This window comes from Aptenodytes patagonicus, chromosome 8 (genome assembly GCF_965638725.1).
Source record: "Aptenodytes patagonicus chromosome 8, bAptPat1.pri.cur, whole genome shotgun sequence".
NCBI lineage: Eukaryota > Metazoa > Chordata > Aves > Sphenisciformes > Spheniscidae > Aptenodytes > Aptenodytes patagonicus.
The window spans coordinates 17,978,223-17,994,899 of NC_134956.1; the positions used below are offsets into that span (position 1 = coordinate 17,978,223).

General features: G+C 39.5%; 1 protein-coding gene across 1 annotated transcript in view; it reads left to right on the plus strand.

The window, feature by feature from the left end:
* The window catches only part of SLC25A26 (solute carrier family 25 member 26), a 92,209-nt gene that overhangs the window by 12,742 nt on the left and 62,790 nt on the right, over window positions 1-16,677 (plus strand). Inside the window, exons 4-5 of the mRNA XM_076346607.1 lie at window positions 7,787-7,891; window positions 9,336-9,383. Of these exons, the coding sequence (XP_076202722.1) occupies window positions 7,787-7,891; window positions 9,336-9,383 (153 nt within the window). The remainder of the gene's footprint in view (window positions 1-7,786; window positions 7,892-9,335; window positions 9,384-16,677) is intronic.

A 16,677-nucleotide genomic window follows, 5' to 3' on the forward strand; every position in this document is an offset into this window, starting at 1 on the left:
GTGGGACACTAAGTTTGTGCTGGAGTACAAAAGAGATGTGCATAACAGCAGGCCACTTCCAGTAAGTTTTAGGTTTAGTTTTAAAAAGGAAACAAAACTCTACATTGATTAAACTGTGAAAGACTAGTTTAGTTATGCAAAGCGCACAAACTTGCAAAACATCTGCAGTGAGAAGTACTTCTGTAAAGAAGTGTTCAGTGTTAGCCTTGTCAGCTTCACAAACTTTCTCTGTTCTTTGCCTGTTAACTGATATAATTGGGGTAACAGTTTCTCCTTGCTGTGAAGAGAACTCAGCACAAATTTCCACTGTTTGAGGACAAGTTTTCTAAGGTGTATCTGACATGGCTGATGGAGAGGTAGGCAGGAAACCCACAGCAGGAGTTGTAGGGCATGTAGCTGGGCAACTGAAGAGCCACATGTGGGGAAGGAAATCTGAGAGAGGGGCAGAAGCCTGTGTTGAGAGGGCTACTGAAGTGATGGACGAGGAGCCAGCTGAGGACTTCAGGCAGCTGCAGTGAAAAGGCTCAGCCAAGATGGCCATTGTGAAGGAAGAAGTGTGTGGTGGTGCAGATGATGCTCTGGAGCAGGAAGAAGGGAGCTCTGGAAAGCAATAATAAGGAGTTGACTTAGGTTTGACAATGACAGGATGAAATAACAGTCTGCAAAACAGCTCTGCAGATTCCAGGTGAAGTCATCTAAGGTGGAAACTTGGAGGAAGTTGAATATGTGTGTGCAGAAGCTCTGCTTTTCCAAATTCTTGTGACATTCAGTTCCTGTGAATGGTCTCATCTCTGAAATAGTGTGTTTTTAAGCTCTGGGAAGTGCTGAGATCTGAGGGATCTTGCTGGGTGAGCTTGCTCTTTGAAGAAATGTTTCCTGCCAGCATACAGGGGAGCTGCAGTTAAATTAATGAAGGCCCTATTGTGTCAGTCAGAGGAAAAGATGGGACAAAGAGCTTGGCATTGTCTAAACTTTCCCATCCAGAGCCCATTAGTCAAAACTTGTTCTCTCCATGGGGTTTAAATTAAGAGTGGAGTCACCTGTTCGTGACCCCAGCAGCTTTGCACAGGACTGAATTTAACTATGCTAGAAGGGCATGTCTGTGCTGTGCGTGAGTGTGGGAGGGGAAAATAAGCATATTCTGCGGTTTTATTTTGAAAATGAACACTCTTTCTCTGGGGCTGGCACTTAAAGCAGAAACTGATAGTGGACAGTACATATACTGGGCAGTTTCTGTCACTCCTGGAGACAATTTCCTCATTAAAATAGGTGTTAACACTTCAGTTCTCCACTTCAATTGTGCTTTAGCAGGTAGCACAGCCTGCTGACAAGCATGTGTGGAAAGACTTGTTCACAACTTGAGTTGTGACCCACAGCAAATTACAGACCATAGAAATGTATATTTTTGTTCGATCTTGGTCAAAAGGGCAGCAATTATTTACATGAAGGTTTACTGGTGTTTGCACTGTTATGGGTCTATGATTGCAGCAGTTCAGGCTTCTCTGTTCAAAGAAAATATGAAACCAAATGACAAATGCGTATTTCATGTTTCTCTACTTTTCTGTTAATTTTCCTGGTGGTGGAAAGGGTGAGGCAGTTCATCTTCTGTCTACAGATTCATCTCATGCTCCACACTTCCCCTGCTATGTAACATTCCCAATCCAAGAGTTGTGATCAGAGTTTAGAAACAATTATTTGGAGGATGAAATACTTTGCTAATCTCATAATATTGCATCGAAAAGGTTCATTTTTTTTTCTCTTCGGTTGGAGATGAGAATCCCAGTGAGATACGAAGAACCAAACATAAACTTACAGGGTTTGGAGAAGCATGGAAAGCTGCAGTGCTGAATTCAAGGTTTTTTGAGAGCCTCTGACTTGAATCAAGAGGGAAATTTCCCCTTTTTCAGGATCCAAAGGAAATCAGTGCAATTTAAGATCTCTTAATTTTAGACTCGCCTATTATTTTAATCATTCAGTTATCTGAGGAATGGAAAAGGACATTTTTCATGTTTCAGATTAAAAATAGTAACTTCCTACTTAGAAGGGAGCATCTGATGTAGCATTTGAGATGCTCAGATTGTCGCATTTATTAACCTATTTCGGGAAGCAGCATTTTTTTTAATATAAAACCCCCAAACAAACAAACAACAACAAAACAAACCTGAGCTATAAGGTAGCTTTTGTCTGCAGGAGCATGGCCAGGGCTAATGCAGAATGCACTTTAAAAAAACAAAAAAAAACTTCCAAAAAACCAAACCAAAAACAAAAAAAAAAAACAAACACCCCACAACACCAAAAACATCTTTATTGCTGCTTCTCTTTGAACGGGGTTTTAGAGTTGCTCTGTTTTTCTTGCTCTTTCTACATTATGTTGGAGCAGGCAATCCTTTTGACCTTCAAGAATGGGGTGAGAGATTGACTGCAGCCTAAACATATGTCCTTTGATAAGTCATAGCCTCTTTGTTGTAATTTTTGTGCAGCAGCTTTTTCTCCTGAATGGGTTAGTGATTATCTTGCACAGGTATTGTGAAGTTTAGTTTAAAGTCTCTGCTCTCTGGATACAAAGTTGTATAGTGTCATAAATTAGGTTCTTATTTGATCAAGAATAAACTTATGCGAGTGACATTTGAGTAACTCTCCCCAGGTATGTTCCTTTAGTTCTGTGTTAAGTATTAAGTTATATTTATATGGTGAACATCAATTAAAGCTTCCCAACCTACTCGGGCAAAGTCATTAAAACTAACCTCCTGCTTGGGAAATTTAAAATTAAAATCCTTTAGAAAGTGTTCTAAAGGGCTTAAAGCTGCCACACAGAAAAGTTTTCTGGAGCTTACCACATGTTTTTGTACCCAGTTTTCAAAGCAGGCTTAGACATGCAAGCCAGAGATTTGCTTGGAGTCACTGAGTTCCTAAATCACCAGCCACTAACGTATTCCAGAACAGTTCTCTGTCCTCAGACTACTCTTCTCCTGCCTTGTAGCAGAATGGCTGGCTAATTACCAAGTGGAAAAAATTTGGTCTTGATCCTCACCCAAGCCCAGATTAGTGCAGAGAATAGATCAGCTCTTAGCCAGGAGCACATCAGGTGCCAGCATCTTAGCAGAATGGGCTCTTAGTCTTTGCCCTTCAGTAGCCTGTCTTAAGAGCATGGATAATATCTGTCTCTTATTAAAGACAAGAAGTGCTCAGACCGTATGGTTGTGGGAGCTTTTAAGAGTGTGAGTCAGATCACCAGCTGTGCAAGGTGCATGCCAGGCTGCATAAGGAAGTGCTTTCTCAAGCTGCTCTCCTTAGAGGTACAAAGCTGCTAATAGTGCTGTACCAGCTGCGTCCCTGGTTCTGAGAAAAACCTGCCATGTATCAACCCAGTTTAAATACCCAGCATAAGCCCTTAATAGCAACTGTAACACCTGCTCTGTCCTCTTTCAAATGTTTCTGGATACATCTCCTGCACAGATCATGCCTGCAGGGTTAGTGGTCAAACTGTAGTATAGGTGCCTAAAACCAAATGCACGTGTTATCTTTGATTCTCTAAATCCTACAAAACCAGTCATGTAGAAAATGGTTAGCCTGGAGCACGAAGGATGGAAGCAAAAGGCTGTTAATCTAAATGGGATATGTTAATATTTGGATAATAATATATCTCTGAAGACTAGGAGGAGTTGTGGTCTTTTCTAAAGATGATGTCATTGTCTATGTTTGGCTTTGCCTAAAGAACAGAACATACTGGATAGAGGAGCAAGGACCTGCTAGTGAACTAGAAGTGGTGTCATGGCGGCTTGCAGATGAGTGCTTACTCCAGAATTTGCAGTGGCAATGCAATGGGTTCTTTCTAGTCCAACCAGCTACTCCAGATTCTGTCACGTTAACCACAAAATCATTTAAAAAAAAAAAAAAAAAATCTCCTTTTGGTTGGGAGTTTTCTTCAGCCGTTTTCACAGTAGGCTGTTTGTTGCTGGTTTCCCTGGATGAACAGTGAGCTGTGTATATCTTGTAGCTTTTGCATTTCCCTGGCTATTGAGTCATCAAGGCCTGGATGACTTACTTGCACTGAACCCCCTTGTAAGCAGGCCTATCCCCTCTTTGTTCTTTTTTTATTGTGTCTTGTCTTATTGTCTAGAGAAAAATGCTCGGTAGCCTTGTGCTGATGAATTAGATGAGTACTGCCTAATTCTGAACAGCTGCTCCAGCTTTAAGTAGGATTGGCCCCTGTGCAGAAGGTAGTGCTTTAAGATAAGGTGTTTCCAATAAACTTAGATGAGTCCATGCAAAAGGCTTTGTGTAGGTTCCTGGTGCTATTTGCAGCAGATCTTATTTTGTTAGCTACAGCCATGTAGGAACATGTTTCAGATATACTGAAACAAAATGTTTAAATCGGTATATATGAAGAGGCTTTGTCTTCACTTTAAGGCACTTTTGAGACTTTAATTGCACTGCTCATTCTTCACGATCAGTGGAGACATCGGTCAGACCAACCAGGAAAGTCTGGTTCCCACATGAATCCGACCAGGAGATGGCAGCATTGATGCATGTAAGGAGTATCCAAAAGTTAAAACACTTTTCCCTGAACTGACAAGAGGAAAAAAATTACCTTCATTTAATTGGAAGATATACTGTCTTAGCAATACATAGATAAATGTTAACAAAATAGTCCTATTTTTAGCTTTTGTCCCTAACTGGCTAATGCAAGTCAGTAAGTTAAAAATGCACTTAGGTTTGTGCCTAAATACTGGAGTCACTCTTTGACCTTAAGACAAGGATTTTGAAATTCAGTACTCTTTTGTTCAGAAGTGGTTATTGTATTAAAAGACTAGAAAGATAATAGATGCTAATACTGTCATTTCTGCATACCTGCTCTGTAAACTAATAATAGCTTTGCTTGTAGCTGTAAAATCAGGTTTTGTTAAAGCTTAAATCAAAAAAATCCTTGAGCCTTTTGTTTCAGTGTTATTGTCTTCCTGCCCTTATAGTACATATACACGTGCACTGACATGGGGGAGAGAGTCTGAAAACTGGAGAATTGTATTACCTGACAAATAAGGAAGGAGCTTACAGGGCAGCACCCATTTTTCCCCTGAACTTGGTCTGTAGGATCTTGATTCTGTCTTTCTACTCCCATTAAAAAAAAGGGAATAACTCCTGGGTCCAGAGCTTCCTTGGAAAAATAAGCGTGGCCCCTATCAACAGGGTGCTGTTGTCTCATGCCTTAATGTCGGCCGAGGTAGCTGAGGGCCCACTGCTGTACCCTCTCCGTGGCTGGCTATGCAGATGTTCAACAGAGAGCTAATTTGTCACAGGGTCATCTCCAAAACTGGTAGGATGCACCAGGAATGGCCTCAGTTTGGCAGGCCGTATTGTGCTCTTCTGTGGCAAGCAACAAGCTACATCTGTGTGAACAGCCAAGAGATTAAAAAGCAATTTCTTCCTGGGATCTTGGTGTTTAGGGAGGTGAATGGGCTCCCACCGTGCAAGGTCACATGATTGTCTGTCTTCCATGTCTATTTGTCTAGTAGTCGATGCAGGTAGAAGCATATATGTGGACAGTTACTGCGGAACAGCCACACAATTACATCTTTCACCCTTGCTCGTGCAATTTGCTTATAGCTTTCAGATGTCTGAAAATTTAAGTATGAATTCTCTTGGTGCGGTGTTATCATACCAGTGCTGCTTGAACATATTTAGCTAAGAAAGCAAACCATGGAGATGCATGTTGTGTTCTTTTAACTTTGGCAGTGTTACCTGGAAGGCGCTGCAGTGATTGAGATCTGAGCATAATGGATTTGAGATTTTTCTGCACCCATCTGTCCCAGGTTGTTACTTTTTTTTCAACCTTGTGGGCTAATAAGACACGAGTGAACTTAATCTTGCATACTTCCCTTTAGAGACCCGTGTTTGACTGACATCAAAAGACTGCTCGGATTGATATTGATAGTAAGGTACACATGTAGGAACAAACAAGGTAACACGTTGTAAGTTCAGGTGCACAGCGGAAATGTCACCGTTCAGTCTGATGTTGGCAGTTGCAGCTCGTGGCTTTTTTAGTACCAGAAGTGCCCTGTGGAGCCAATCTGACAGCGCAGCCCGGGTGACACAAGCCTTTATTTCCTTTCATAACAGCAATGTAATCACTGTTTTTGTTCTTGTGCAGCCACAGATTCCCTTGTAAATGCAAATTCAAATGGGAGAAACATCAAAGTTAATTTGAAATGAAATGCACCCCAAGTAGTCCAGGTGAAATAGAGACATTACTTTGTAGCCACCCTTCTCATGCCAAAACTGCAGCACCCCAGATGTCAGGAAGCCACGCTGCACTCTTTGTCTGGTCTTGATTGACTAGATTGTTTTCATCCAAGCCTTTTTAAAGCTTTCCTCCTGCCTCCATATTTTGAAGGAATAAAAAGCTAATATAAGGACATGGAGTGTTATGAAGCATGAAGTTCTATAAATATTTATGCTGAACTATCAAAAAACTTGACAGTTCTTATTTTCTTGACAGATTGGGGTCACTTGTTATTTTTGACCCTGAGAATCGAAGAGCACATGCAGTTAGATCTGTTTGTAATGACTTTTGGATATTGTTGTCTGGTAAACTTGTAGGAATATAACAGGGTAACGGACTTTTTCTTGGTCTCTCTGTGAAAATGGGACTTAAACCTTATACTGTGTTACCCACAAATGACCACTCAAGTTACTGTCTCTGTGCAATCTGGCAGTAAACTCCTGAACTTAAACTCTCCTTGGCACATGTGGGTTTCTGAGTTAGCAGCTTGTTTTGCCACTTCAGATGGACAGTTTTCACCTCGCTTGCTGTTGACTTGAAGTACTCGGTGATCACCTTTATGTCTAGGGACCAGGTTCGTCGCAGTGTGTTCCTGAGCCCAGCACAGGATGGGACCAAGGAAGGCTAAGAATCTGGTGAGGGCCTGTGGTGTCTCTGGTGTTTTGCCACCAGTCCCAGCACTGCTTTAAGTATCTCTGGGGCCAACTGAAGACAAACTCTTCTTAAAAGTTTAAGTGCTGATAAACAGGCATTTTCTAGAGAGATGAGAGGCTTGTAACTCTCCGACACTTCAGGATCCTCATTCCTCAAAATTATGTGCACACAAGCTTAACTCCTACCTGAAGTTGTAGTGGCAGGTGAACGTTTTAAAGTCAGGTCTGGCTTTTTCAGAAAAGCTGGAGCTTTGTGGCAGCAGCCACATTATTACATTCAGCGGCAGGGGCCTTTCTTGCCTAATAAATTTATTGTGTAGGAAAGAATCAATCCAATGATTCATCTTGAATGAAATCCAGTGTGTGTTTTAAGGTAAACGTTGAATATATTGTGTGCATCTAAAGCTAACCTGAGTGTCTCTTGCTCTCAGTCACTAGAGGGCGCAAAGGAAGTACCTAGGAAAGAAGTTTGTTGTTCAAGTCCTGACTCTGGTTTAGATCTGTGAAAGTGGTGGGGAAAAATTCCTGTGGCTGCCAAAAGGCAGGATGGCTTCAAAATTTTGGTTTCATTGGTGATTTTCCCCACCCAAATCTACTTCTGATTTGGAGGTTAAAAATTTCAAGGGTACTTCCATTTTTCTGTTAGTACAATTTTGTGTTCAGAAAGTACATAGTGCTCAGAGCAAATACATAAGCTGCTCATAAACAGCTTTTAAGTTCAACTTGTATAATTACAAAAATGATTTCTTCGTTTTTCAGGTTTCTGTACTTGGAACAATCTCCAAATGTGTCCGCTATCTGAAGAGTAAGGCAGCAAAAGTAATTGCTCTCTGAACATATGGTTCTTTTGCAGGTTGCATGCCTCATACGGGTTCCATCTGAGATTGTCAAGCAAAGGGCCCAGGTTTCTCCTTCCTCGAGTACCCTCCGGATTCTGTCCCACACCTTGTATCATGAGGTGAGTTCAGACCAAAATTTCAAAGAAGTTGCTTCATTCTTCCCAGTCAGTGCCATACATGTCCGGAAGCATTCCTACAACTTTATTCCAGTTCTGTGCTCTTCTAGTGCTTTCCTGTCTGTTGTTAGAAGCAATGGGCATGTTGTGTTTAAGGAAACCAAACCCCCACCTCCCTCGTGTGCATGCACTTATATGCACAATCTAAACAACTCTTTTTCTTCCTCTTTTTATATGGGGTACCTACATTAAAAAAAAAAAAGAGGTATTTAGCTTTCCAGTTTCCAAAGCTCTGCTTGTAAACAGTCCTTGTCTGGGACAACAGAACATTGACTCTCTGTATCTAGAGTTTGCCGAGTGGTTTCCAGTTTTTGAAGCAGGCTTTGGAGGGCATGTCCTAAAGGCACCATTTCAGAGAGGCTCTGTAAGAGCTCTGGAAACGTGCTTATCCAGTATTGGTAACTTTTGAAAAATAAGAGCTTTTGTCATCTTTTCAGTATGACAGTAGTATTTCAGTAGTTATACTGTTCCTTCCTGTAAAAACCTGTTTGCCACTGTTTTTACTGAGTCTCACAAGGGGCGTTTTTCAAGTTGTATTCCGTAAGAGAAAGTGGCTCCTGAAAACATTGTGGGGAAAAATGTTACATGCATTTCCGTGTGTAAAAGCCAGGAAAATGAAGACACAAATATGACCTTTAAATGATCCACTTGATTTTTATTTGCTTGTAAATGAAAACTATTGTGATAATCCTGCACAAGAGGGTCACTGGAACTTCTTTTTGTGACTTGGTCATTCTGCTCTAAAAGTTGGTGCTCTCAAAACTGTACGTTTTTCCCCTTCTTTGTAGCTGGCCAGAGAACCATAAGACTGGCTAAACAGTGAAATAAACTGTCCTATAAGATATTAAACATAATTTTATATACACTGATAAAATAAAATGTTAATTGTTTTGAATGTTATCAGCTGGTTAAAAATACAAAATATTTGTCTTGATAAAAGCTCTGAATCAAGGCTAAGAAGGTGGACATAGGAAGCTCTCATCCTTTGGGTTCATTTTGCATGGGCTATTTAAACAGAAGAGTAGTAGTTTCAAAATATTTATGGGATAGTGGATACTTCTACACCAAAATACTGGGCAAGTAGAGTTTGAAGTAATGTGTTTCTGTGCCTTCTTGCCCTTTTAATTTTAACTGTAAGGTATTTTTTCTTCTCTGTAACTGATTATTCTGAACAGTGGTTAAATGATCTTTGAAATGAGCATAAAACCCTCTGGCATTGTAAATCATGGAATACAGTATACAGTGTTATAATCAATATAGTCAATTTGCAGGAAGTTCAGGTCTGACACTCAGTAAGGCTGTAACGCTTGCCTCGTAGTCACTGATAAATTGTGGTCTTTGGCAAACTAATTCCATATAGCTGATGCTTTCTTTTGTTGGTTTACAGGGTATTCAAGGACTTTATCGGGGTTATAAAAGCACAGTATTAAGAGAGGTAAAACACTTGTCTTTCTCTTTTTTTCTAAAATTGATTCTTTTGCCTCACTTTGTTTTCTAAGAAGAGAGAGTAGTACAATTGAGATCAATTGCTGTAACAGTAAGCTCTAAATCCTACTGTATTTCATTCTAGATAAGTTACTAGTCTGTGATTTAAATAGAATACTGATAATGTGCACTAAGAAAACCTGTGGTACGTGCAAAAAGTCATCTACCATCCTGTCTCTCAGTTCTGTTGCTGCTAAATTGTAAAAGGATGGAAATGTATAAGTTAACATGATGAAAACCATAAAATAAAGTACTGGAAACTTCCTCAAGTCTTGTGATTGCATCATGTGAAGTATGTATGCCAACAATGGTGAACTGGTGGCATCAGGCCAAGTTTGGCACAGACAGATTTAGGCTTTCTTTAAATATATTTGTCAGCAGATGCCAAGAGATTATCTGTCATCTGTATATAGGGAGAATTGTGCTCCCTGTTTTTTTTTTTTTTTAAATGTGTGAAAGAAATACATTTAGTCATCCAGTCTGTAGATGCGATATGGCATTACTTAACTCTAAATCAGAAGTACTTCACTGTTGGAAAAAAAACTGGAGCTAAAAATATTTTGGCCTGCTTGGCAGAAAATAGTTCCTAAACTAAAATCTCTTCATAAATGTACTATGAATTACAGGCTTAGTGTCATGGAAGTGTTTGATATGGTGTATGAACTAAAGGCAGATTATAAAAGAAGTAGAAAAACATACTGATGATTTCCCAGTCTAAAACTGTTTCAGAATCAGATCCCAGGAGGTCATCTTTTGACAAAGCAGAAGTTGCACCATGAGCACCTCAAATAAAGAGATGAGGCTCAATTCCTATGAAAACATAACAGCTGTTGTCCAGGAAGGGTTCTTTACTTACTGTGTTCAGTGTGGTACATGTGGATTTGTCCTCTCCTTATATAACTCAACCGAGTAAACTAGGTTTGGATCTTTGCTTCTTTTGTTTTTTAAACACAGGATCAGATCTGTTGGCTGTGTTGCCATTCATAATAAAGCCAGTTGCAGAGGCTTTTTAAGCCTTCATTCAATAGCTCTGCTTTTAAAAGCCTTTCTTCATGCTGAAAACTGTTTTTAGGACAGTTATGTTAGCCAGGTCTTGTTACAGTTATGGAATAAAGATGGATATTACCTAAAATAAGAAATACCAAATTTAGTGTTCCTTAAAGTGCTGAAAAATGATAATGCGCTGCAGTCTATTTTAGCAGTTTTGAGTGTTTAAAAAATTAGTTATTTGTGCAGAGATGACACCTGCTTTTCTGAAACGTAACCCCCCACCATAGCTTCGTCCTGTACTTATTTTCTGGCTCACTAAACACATGTTATTCACTCAGATTTCATTTGGAGACAGGCAAAAAAGGCGAACAAATTATTTTGATTTCTCTGAGGGGTTCTGAATAAATGAATAAATTTAGATGCCATTGAATACAGATTTTGCATACTAACAGGTAGATAAAACACATGGTTACTACTGGGTGCTATTCTCCTTAAAATTAGTTTTGACATATGTCAGGGTGGTAATTAATTTGCAGACCATATTTATGGCATATCCTGTGACCCTGCTGAGATAACTTTGTTTACTCAAAATGGCAGCACTTTGTTGGAAATTTAATGGGGGTCCTCTCCATTATGTATATTCATAAAAGATCCCTCAGAACTGATTTCAGTTGAAGTATTGCTTTTTGGGAGAATCTGTCCAATAGAATGAGAAATAAATGATTACCAAATGAAATGTGCTTTCTCTTCAAAATGAAACAAATCATAGGTGATGTTTAAAAAAAAAAAAAATCTGTTAAGACCGTTGCATTTTTCTGACACTAAATATTGTAAAGCAACGTCCGCTTGAGTAAGAACAGCATATTGAACCTTCAGCTGGAACTGTTGTAAGCCTGACATTTAATCTTGGTATTTTCCCTTCTCTTTAAGTACACTTCTTCCTTTAGGGAAGGTCTTTATTTTCAGATAAAAATCTATATTAATTCATTATTGGACACATCCAGGTAGCTGCATAGCATATATAGACTGGTATTTAATTACAGCTGACTTTTATACTTACAGAGTTTGTTTACATGCTTTGGTTCTTTACTTACACAAAACCTTTTGTTTAGTTACAGTGGAGTGGGATTTTTGGATAGAGGGGTTTCAATGCATGATTTTTCATTTTAAAAAAAAAAAATAATTGGAAGAGTCTGGGAATATTGATGCTTTTCAGATGATGGTATTCTTGCACTAGCAAAAGTCTTGAACCAGAATTTAAGAAAGGTTAATTTTAGTTGTTGCATCAATATCTACATAAAGCAGATTTCAGTGCCTGGACGGAGATCTGCTTGCCAATTGCTTGGACTTAAGTGAAAATGAGTCTGATTGTTTATAAAGGGAGTGTAATGTTAAAACCTCGTCTTTTTACTGTAGCATAGTAGATCTTTTCAAGACACCCTTATTCTGCTCCGTGTAATTTGCACTAGCTCCTGTGCTGCTTCTGTTCTGATGCAGGGTAGTTGTTTCATCCTTCATTTTTGAGTCTCACTTTTTCACTTATCCCCTTTATCTTCTCATCAGAATACTTTCTGTACAGATGAATATTAGAAGAGAAAGAAGATGGCTAAATACGTAATGCTTTTGGAAACAACTTTGAGTGAACCTCAATGCTTGGAAGTTTTGGCTATGACTTTCACCTAACTCCTTTTTGGTGCCTTTCTCTCACATCTCCATTACATTTTGGTCTCTACATCTTCCTTTGATGTAGTTACACTGAACTAACCCTAAAATGGAAAGGGAAGTGAGGTACGCTGCATCATTCTGTTGGCAGTAGTAGCCCAAAAGAGACATCCGTGCTCCAAGAGGAAAGCTTTTGTGATAAAGCACAAAGTGGGAGTATGGCTATTAGGTTGCTGAATGAGACTTTGAATAAATGGCAGAAATCAGAGGCTGTGAAACGATGTGGAATTCCCATGATGTCATTTCCAAAGCAAATCCAAGTGAGAATTGTCCTTTCCTATGGTTGTAGTGTACCAGTGTGCATCGGTGTGGAAACTGGATCATGCTACTAAGAACAGTCAATGAACAGGTAAATTTATTCATGTTTTCCACAACAGAGACAAGCTCATTTGTAAAATCTCCAGCCATCTTATAACAAGGCAGGAGCAGACTATAAATCCACTGTAAATCTTCTAGAATGTCTTAATGGGAATGTAGTTCTGCTGCTGAGATCTTATATAAGCAAATGGAGCCAGATTTTTAATTCCTGCATAATTCATTTTATTAACTATGACCAAGTAGAACATCTGTTAAAATTCCATAATGTTCAGTTCATGGGAAAAAGAGAGAAACCCTTGAGTTCCCGTTGGAGCTTTTCCATTAATGTTACAGGACTCTAGCAGATGTCTTAAAGGACATTGTTATGAATGAGAGGACAACACAAAAGAAAAGGAAGTGCCTTGTCCAGTTTCCCTGTGTACAATAGCTCACTGTACAGTGAGTTACTTCACCCTCTGCGTGTCTGTGTGCAGGTTGCAGCTTTGCACAAGCAGTGCCACGGTTAACCGTAGTGTCCCTTCTGTCTTGAGTTACCGTAGTTTGGAAGAACTGAGTGAGTCCTGAGTGGGTGTTCTGTGTGTTTTTAATCTGTCACTTTTTAAAATATTGCAGATGGACTGGGCCCTAGCCCAGAAGTAGATTCAAAAGGAGCTAAAATTAATATTAAAACTCTTCCTTAAAGACAAAGGGGATGGAGGATGACTGGCTCTTTATAATTCACAGATGTCTTGAAAGGAGACTGAGAATCACTTTCAGATGTCAGTCTTTGCTGTGCAGGTAGCCCTGAGTAAGCTTGTCCTCTGCGCTGCCTCTTAGACTTTTCTGAGACAATTCAGGCTGTCTGCTTGTGGTGGCCTCCGTTCAGGTAGAGGTGGTAATGATGCTTTACTTGACAACGTTGTTTCAGAACTCATCTCAGAGCTCTGAATTTGAAGGAAAACTACTGATAAATCTGAACCCACTCTTGTACAGCATGCTATTGATCATACTTTCAGTGAGATAGCCTAGTTATCACTTTTGGGAGTCCTAGTTTTTTATGTTAGTACAGTTGTGGGTTGGTTTGGGATTTTTTGTTTGTTTTTTTCCCTTCAGTGTATGCAAGTCAGAGCCTTAAGTGGATAAAGGCAGCTACTGCTGTCTTGGGAGGGAGAAAGCACTCCATGCTATATTAATTTTGGGGAGGAGGACAGCTAGTTCAAAGTGTGCGGTTGCATTAATGAGTGGCAGCAGTGTGATAAATAGGCAACAAATTCAGGCTCTTCCCAATCTCAAAGCCAAGAAATAATAACGTCTCCTAAGGAGGAGGTACTGTTTGTTGTATGTATGCCACAGAACTAGTGTCCTGTTATAATGTGTGTATCAAAAGGGATATGGAGGGTACGCAGTGCAGCCTATGCAGATGAAGGAGCTAGCAGAAAAAAGACCAACAAAAAAATCCCTTCTTAAATGACTTAATACCTGGGAGAGGGAATCTAAAGCAACTAGCAGCAAAATGGGCCTTACAGGCACACCTGCTGCATTTTCCTAAATTTAAAGGGTCAGTGAACAAAGGATGCTGAGAAGGGTTTGTATAAAAATGTGAAACCCAGCTGAGATATGTTGACCCTGTTGACTGAGGGAGGGAGGGGATCTCTGAGGGCTGAGCTTGATAGGGAACAGTCTGCAAACAGGGAGCCTAGTTTGTTTATCCACTAGAGGTAGTTTTGCATGCTTTTCTTTTGTTAGGACATCTTTATATAAATATCCTGTTCTCATAGCTGTTAGAGGGCTTTTTTTAAGTTTATCTCTGTTGCTGTAGGACAGAAAGAATGCTATTAATACGTTCTTTCACTTGCACAATTAAAACTTTGATCTTCTATCATTCTCTGTGTATTACAGAGCAGATGTTGATAGAAATAGGCAAACAGGACACTATCTTAATATAATATTTGGAAAAATAAACATCCTCCTTAATGAAATATGTGCAGTATCTGTCTTTTGTTACCTTCTGGAAAACTGAGCTGGCTTTATTTTATTTTGCGATTCTAGATAGGTTAGGTTTAACCAGGAATTTGCCAGGCAGGATCTGTAACACTGGGTTTTTGACTTGTACTGAGCAACCAGCATTTCTTTGTCTTGGGTGTTTCTACATAGAACAACAACAGTCTCATGAAAGGTGTAGGAACTGTAAAATGGATTAACTAGCTAGTCCCTGCCATGTGGAAAATTGTGCAGAAGTTATGTGACATGATTAATGGGAGGAAAGTTGAAAAATAAGTCCCTGCTTTCCTCCCCCCCTTAACACTACTCTGTCTTGGAAAGCCTATCACCGGAGTTGTATCAGCTCTTGTATCACTTGTATGCTTGTATCCTTCTAGATAACCATATTCAAGGGATTTTCATTTTGAAAGGTGCAAAAGGGTTAAAGGTAATTCTTGTGGGGTAAGAGCAGGAGACAAGTCCATGCAGTGGGATAAGGGCTCAGGCACATCTAGCTTGTGACCTGGAACACTGATAAATGGACAAAAGGAATAACTGTCCTTCGCTGTTGTAGGTTATGCTCATTACCTTCTCCTTGCAAACGCTGGAATAGTACTTGGAAATGAAAATGGAGATCTCAAAAAGCACTTATAAATGACTTTTACAGACCACAAAATAACCCTGCTTTTTCTAATTTACCAGTTGTGGGAAATAGGTTTTGTGACATGCCTGAATGGCAAATAAACTGCCCAAGGTGGACAGAGACCTAAAGCAAATTCCTTTGTTGAAGTTTGGGGGGGTGTAATTTTTTTTTTTTTTGGTCAAGCATGTGCAATGATCTCGGTTTTTCCGGTTGAACACTCTTTCCCAGGCTAGGTGCAGTATCCATATATACTGGTTAGAAGCAGAAAGCGGCCATCCTTGCTGCCATTGATTTGCAGTTTAGCAGTGGAGCATACAATTATTGCATCTGTCTGACATCAGTGGATATCTTCAGGTGAAAAGAATTTCATATATGCATAGTGTTTCTGTATTTTGAAAACTACAGCCTTGCATCTAGGGTCTTTGAACAGAAAAAACACTTCGAAAACTATGTGCACTAAAAACGGCTTCTGTGATTTGATAATGCAGATTCTTTCCAAATGAATGCGTGTGCAAGCAGAGTCTTGCAGGAAGTGTATTCTACCGCATGCTTGAAATAGAGATACTATTTCCATACATTCTCTAAGCAGCTTACTAAAGCATTTTTGCAAGTGATGTTTGCTGCAGCATTCATGGTGTAGGAATGTTTTGTGGGTCAGTAGCAACACTCTGGGCAAGAACAAGTTGGGAAGAAGAAAATGCCTAACTTTGTTCTGGTGTTCTTCATGCTGTGATATATTTTTGTTTCTTTGTTCTGTTTTGTTTGTTTTTTAACTTTAAATAACCTAAGAACCATATTCTTTACATTGATTGCTTTTGATTTTTTTTTTTACAAGTTTCACAATGGTTTGAAGAGCACACTCCACATGCTATCTCCAGTGGAGTATGTGGATTTCCTCAATCTGTTTCCCCACCTAAATAAAATTATCTGTGACAAAGGATCAGGAAGTGGTTGCAAATCCCTCATGAAGCAGAGCACACAAAAAGCATCCCTTTCCCTGATGAGAAGGTGGGACAGTAACAAGAGGGAGGACAGGCACCAAGGGATAGAGTCCTCATTGTAAAAGGAGGGGAAAAGGCTTAAAATAGTAAAAGTACTAAGTAGCAAATCAAAGTGATTATAAGGCGTATTTAAAAAAAAAAAGCTATCTGATAGTGTCATTAGATGAGTAACATCTTTAAAGCTTTCCAGAGCAAACTAAGGATATTAGAGTTAATGGAGTAACTTTGAATTTTAAGTCATTGTAGCCTGATAGCACGACACTGAAGTCAGGGGAAGCCACTGCATGTCTAATGGGATTAGACAGTTGTGCCTACTTCTGTAAAATTTGGCTGGCCTTAACACTTGCTATTGTTTAAAAGCAAAAAAAAAGGAAGAATCGAACAAATTTGTGGAATTTTTGGCTGAGTGGTGACTTTTAGTTTTAATTCCACAGCTACATTACTATGTACAATTACATTACTATGGGCAACTGTATTTTGTCTGCCTAAATTCTTTCTGTAGTTCTCAGTGGGAGACAAGATTTCCTGTTTTACTAAGTTGTAGAGTAATCCTGCCGATGGCTGAAGGGTTGCTGGGCTGTATCTGGTGAAGACTGTGTTTCATTTGTGGG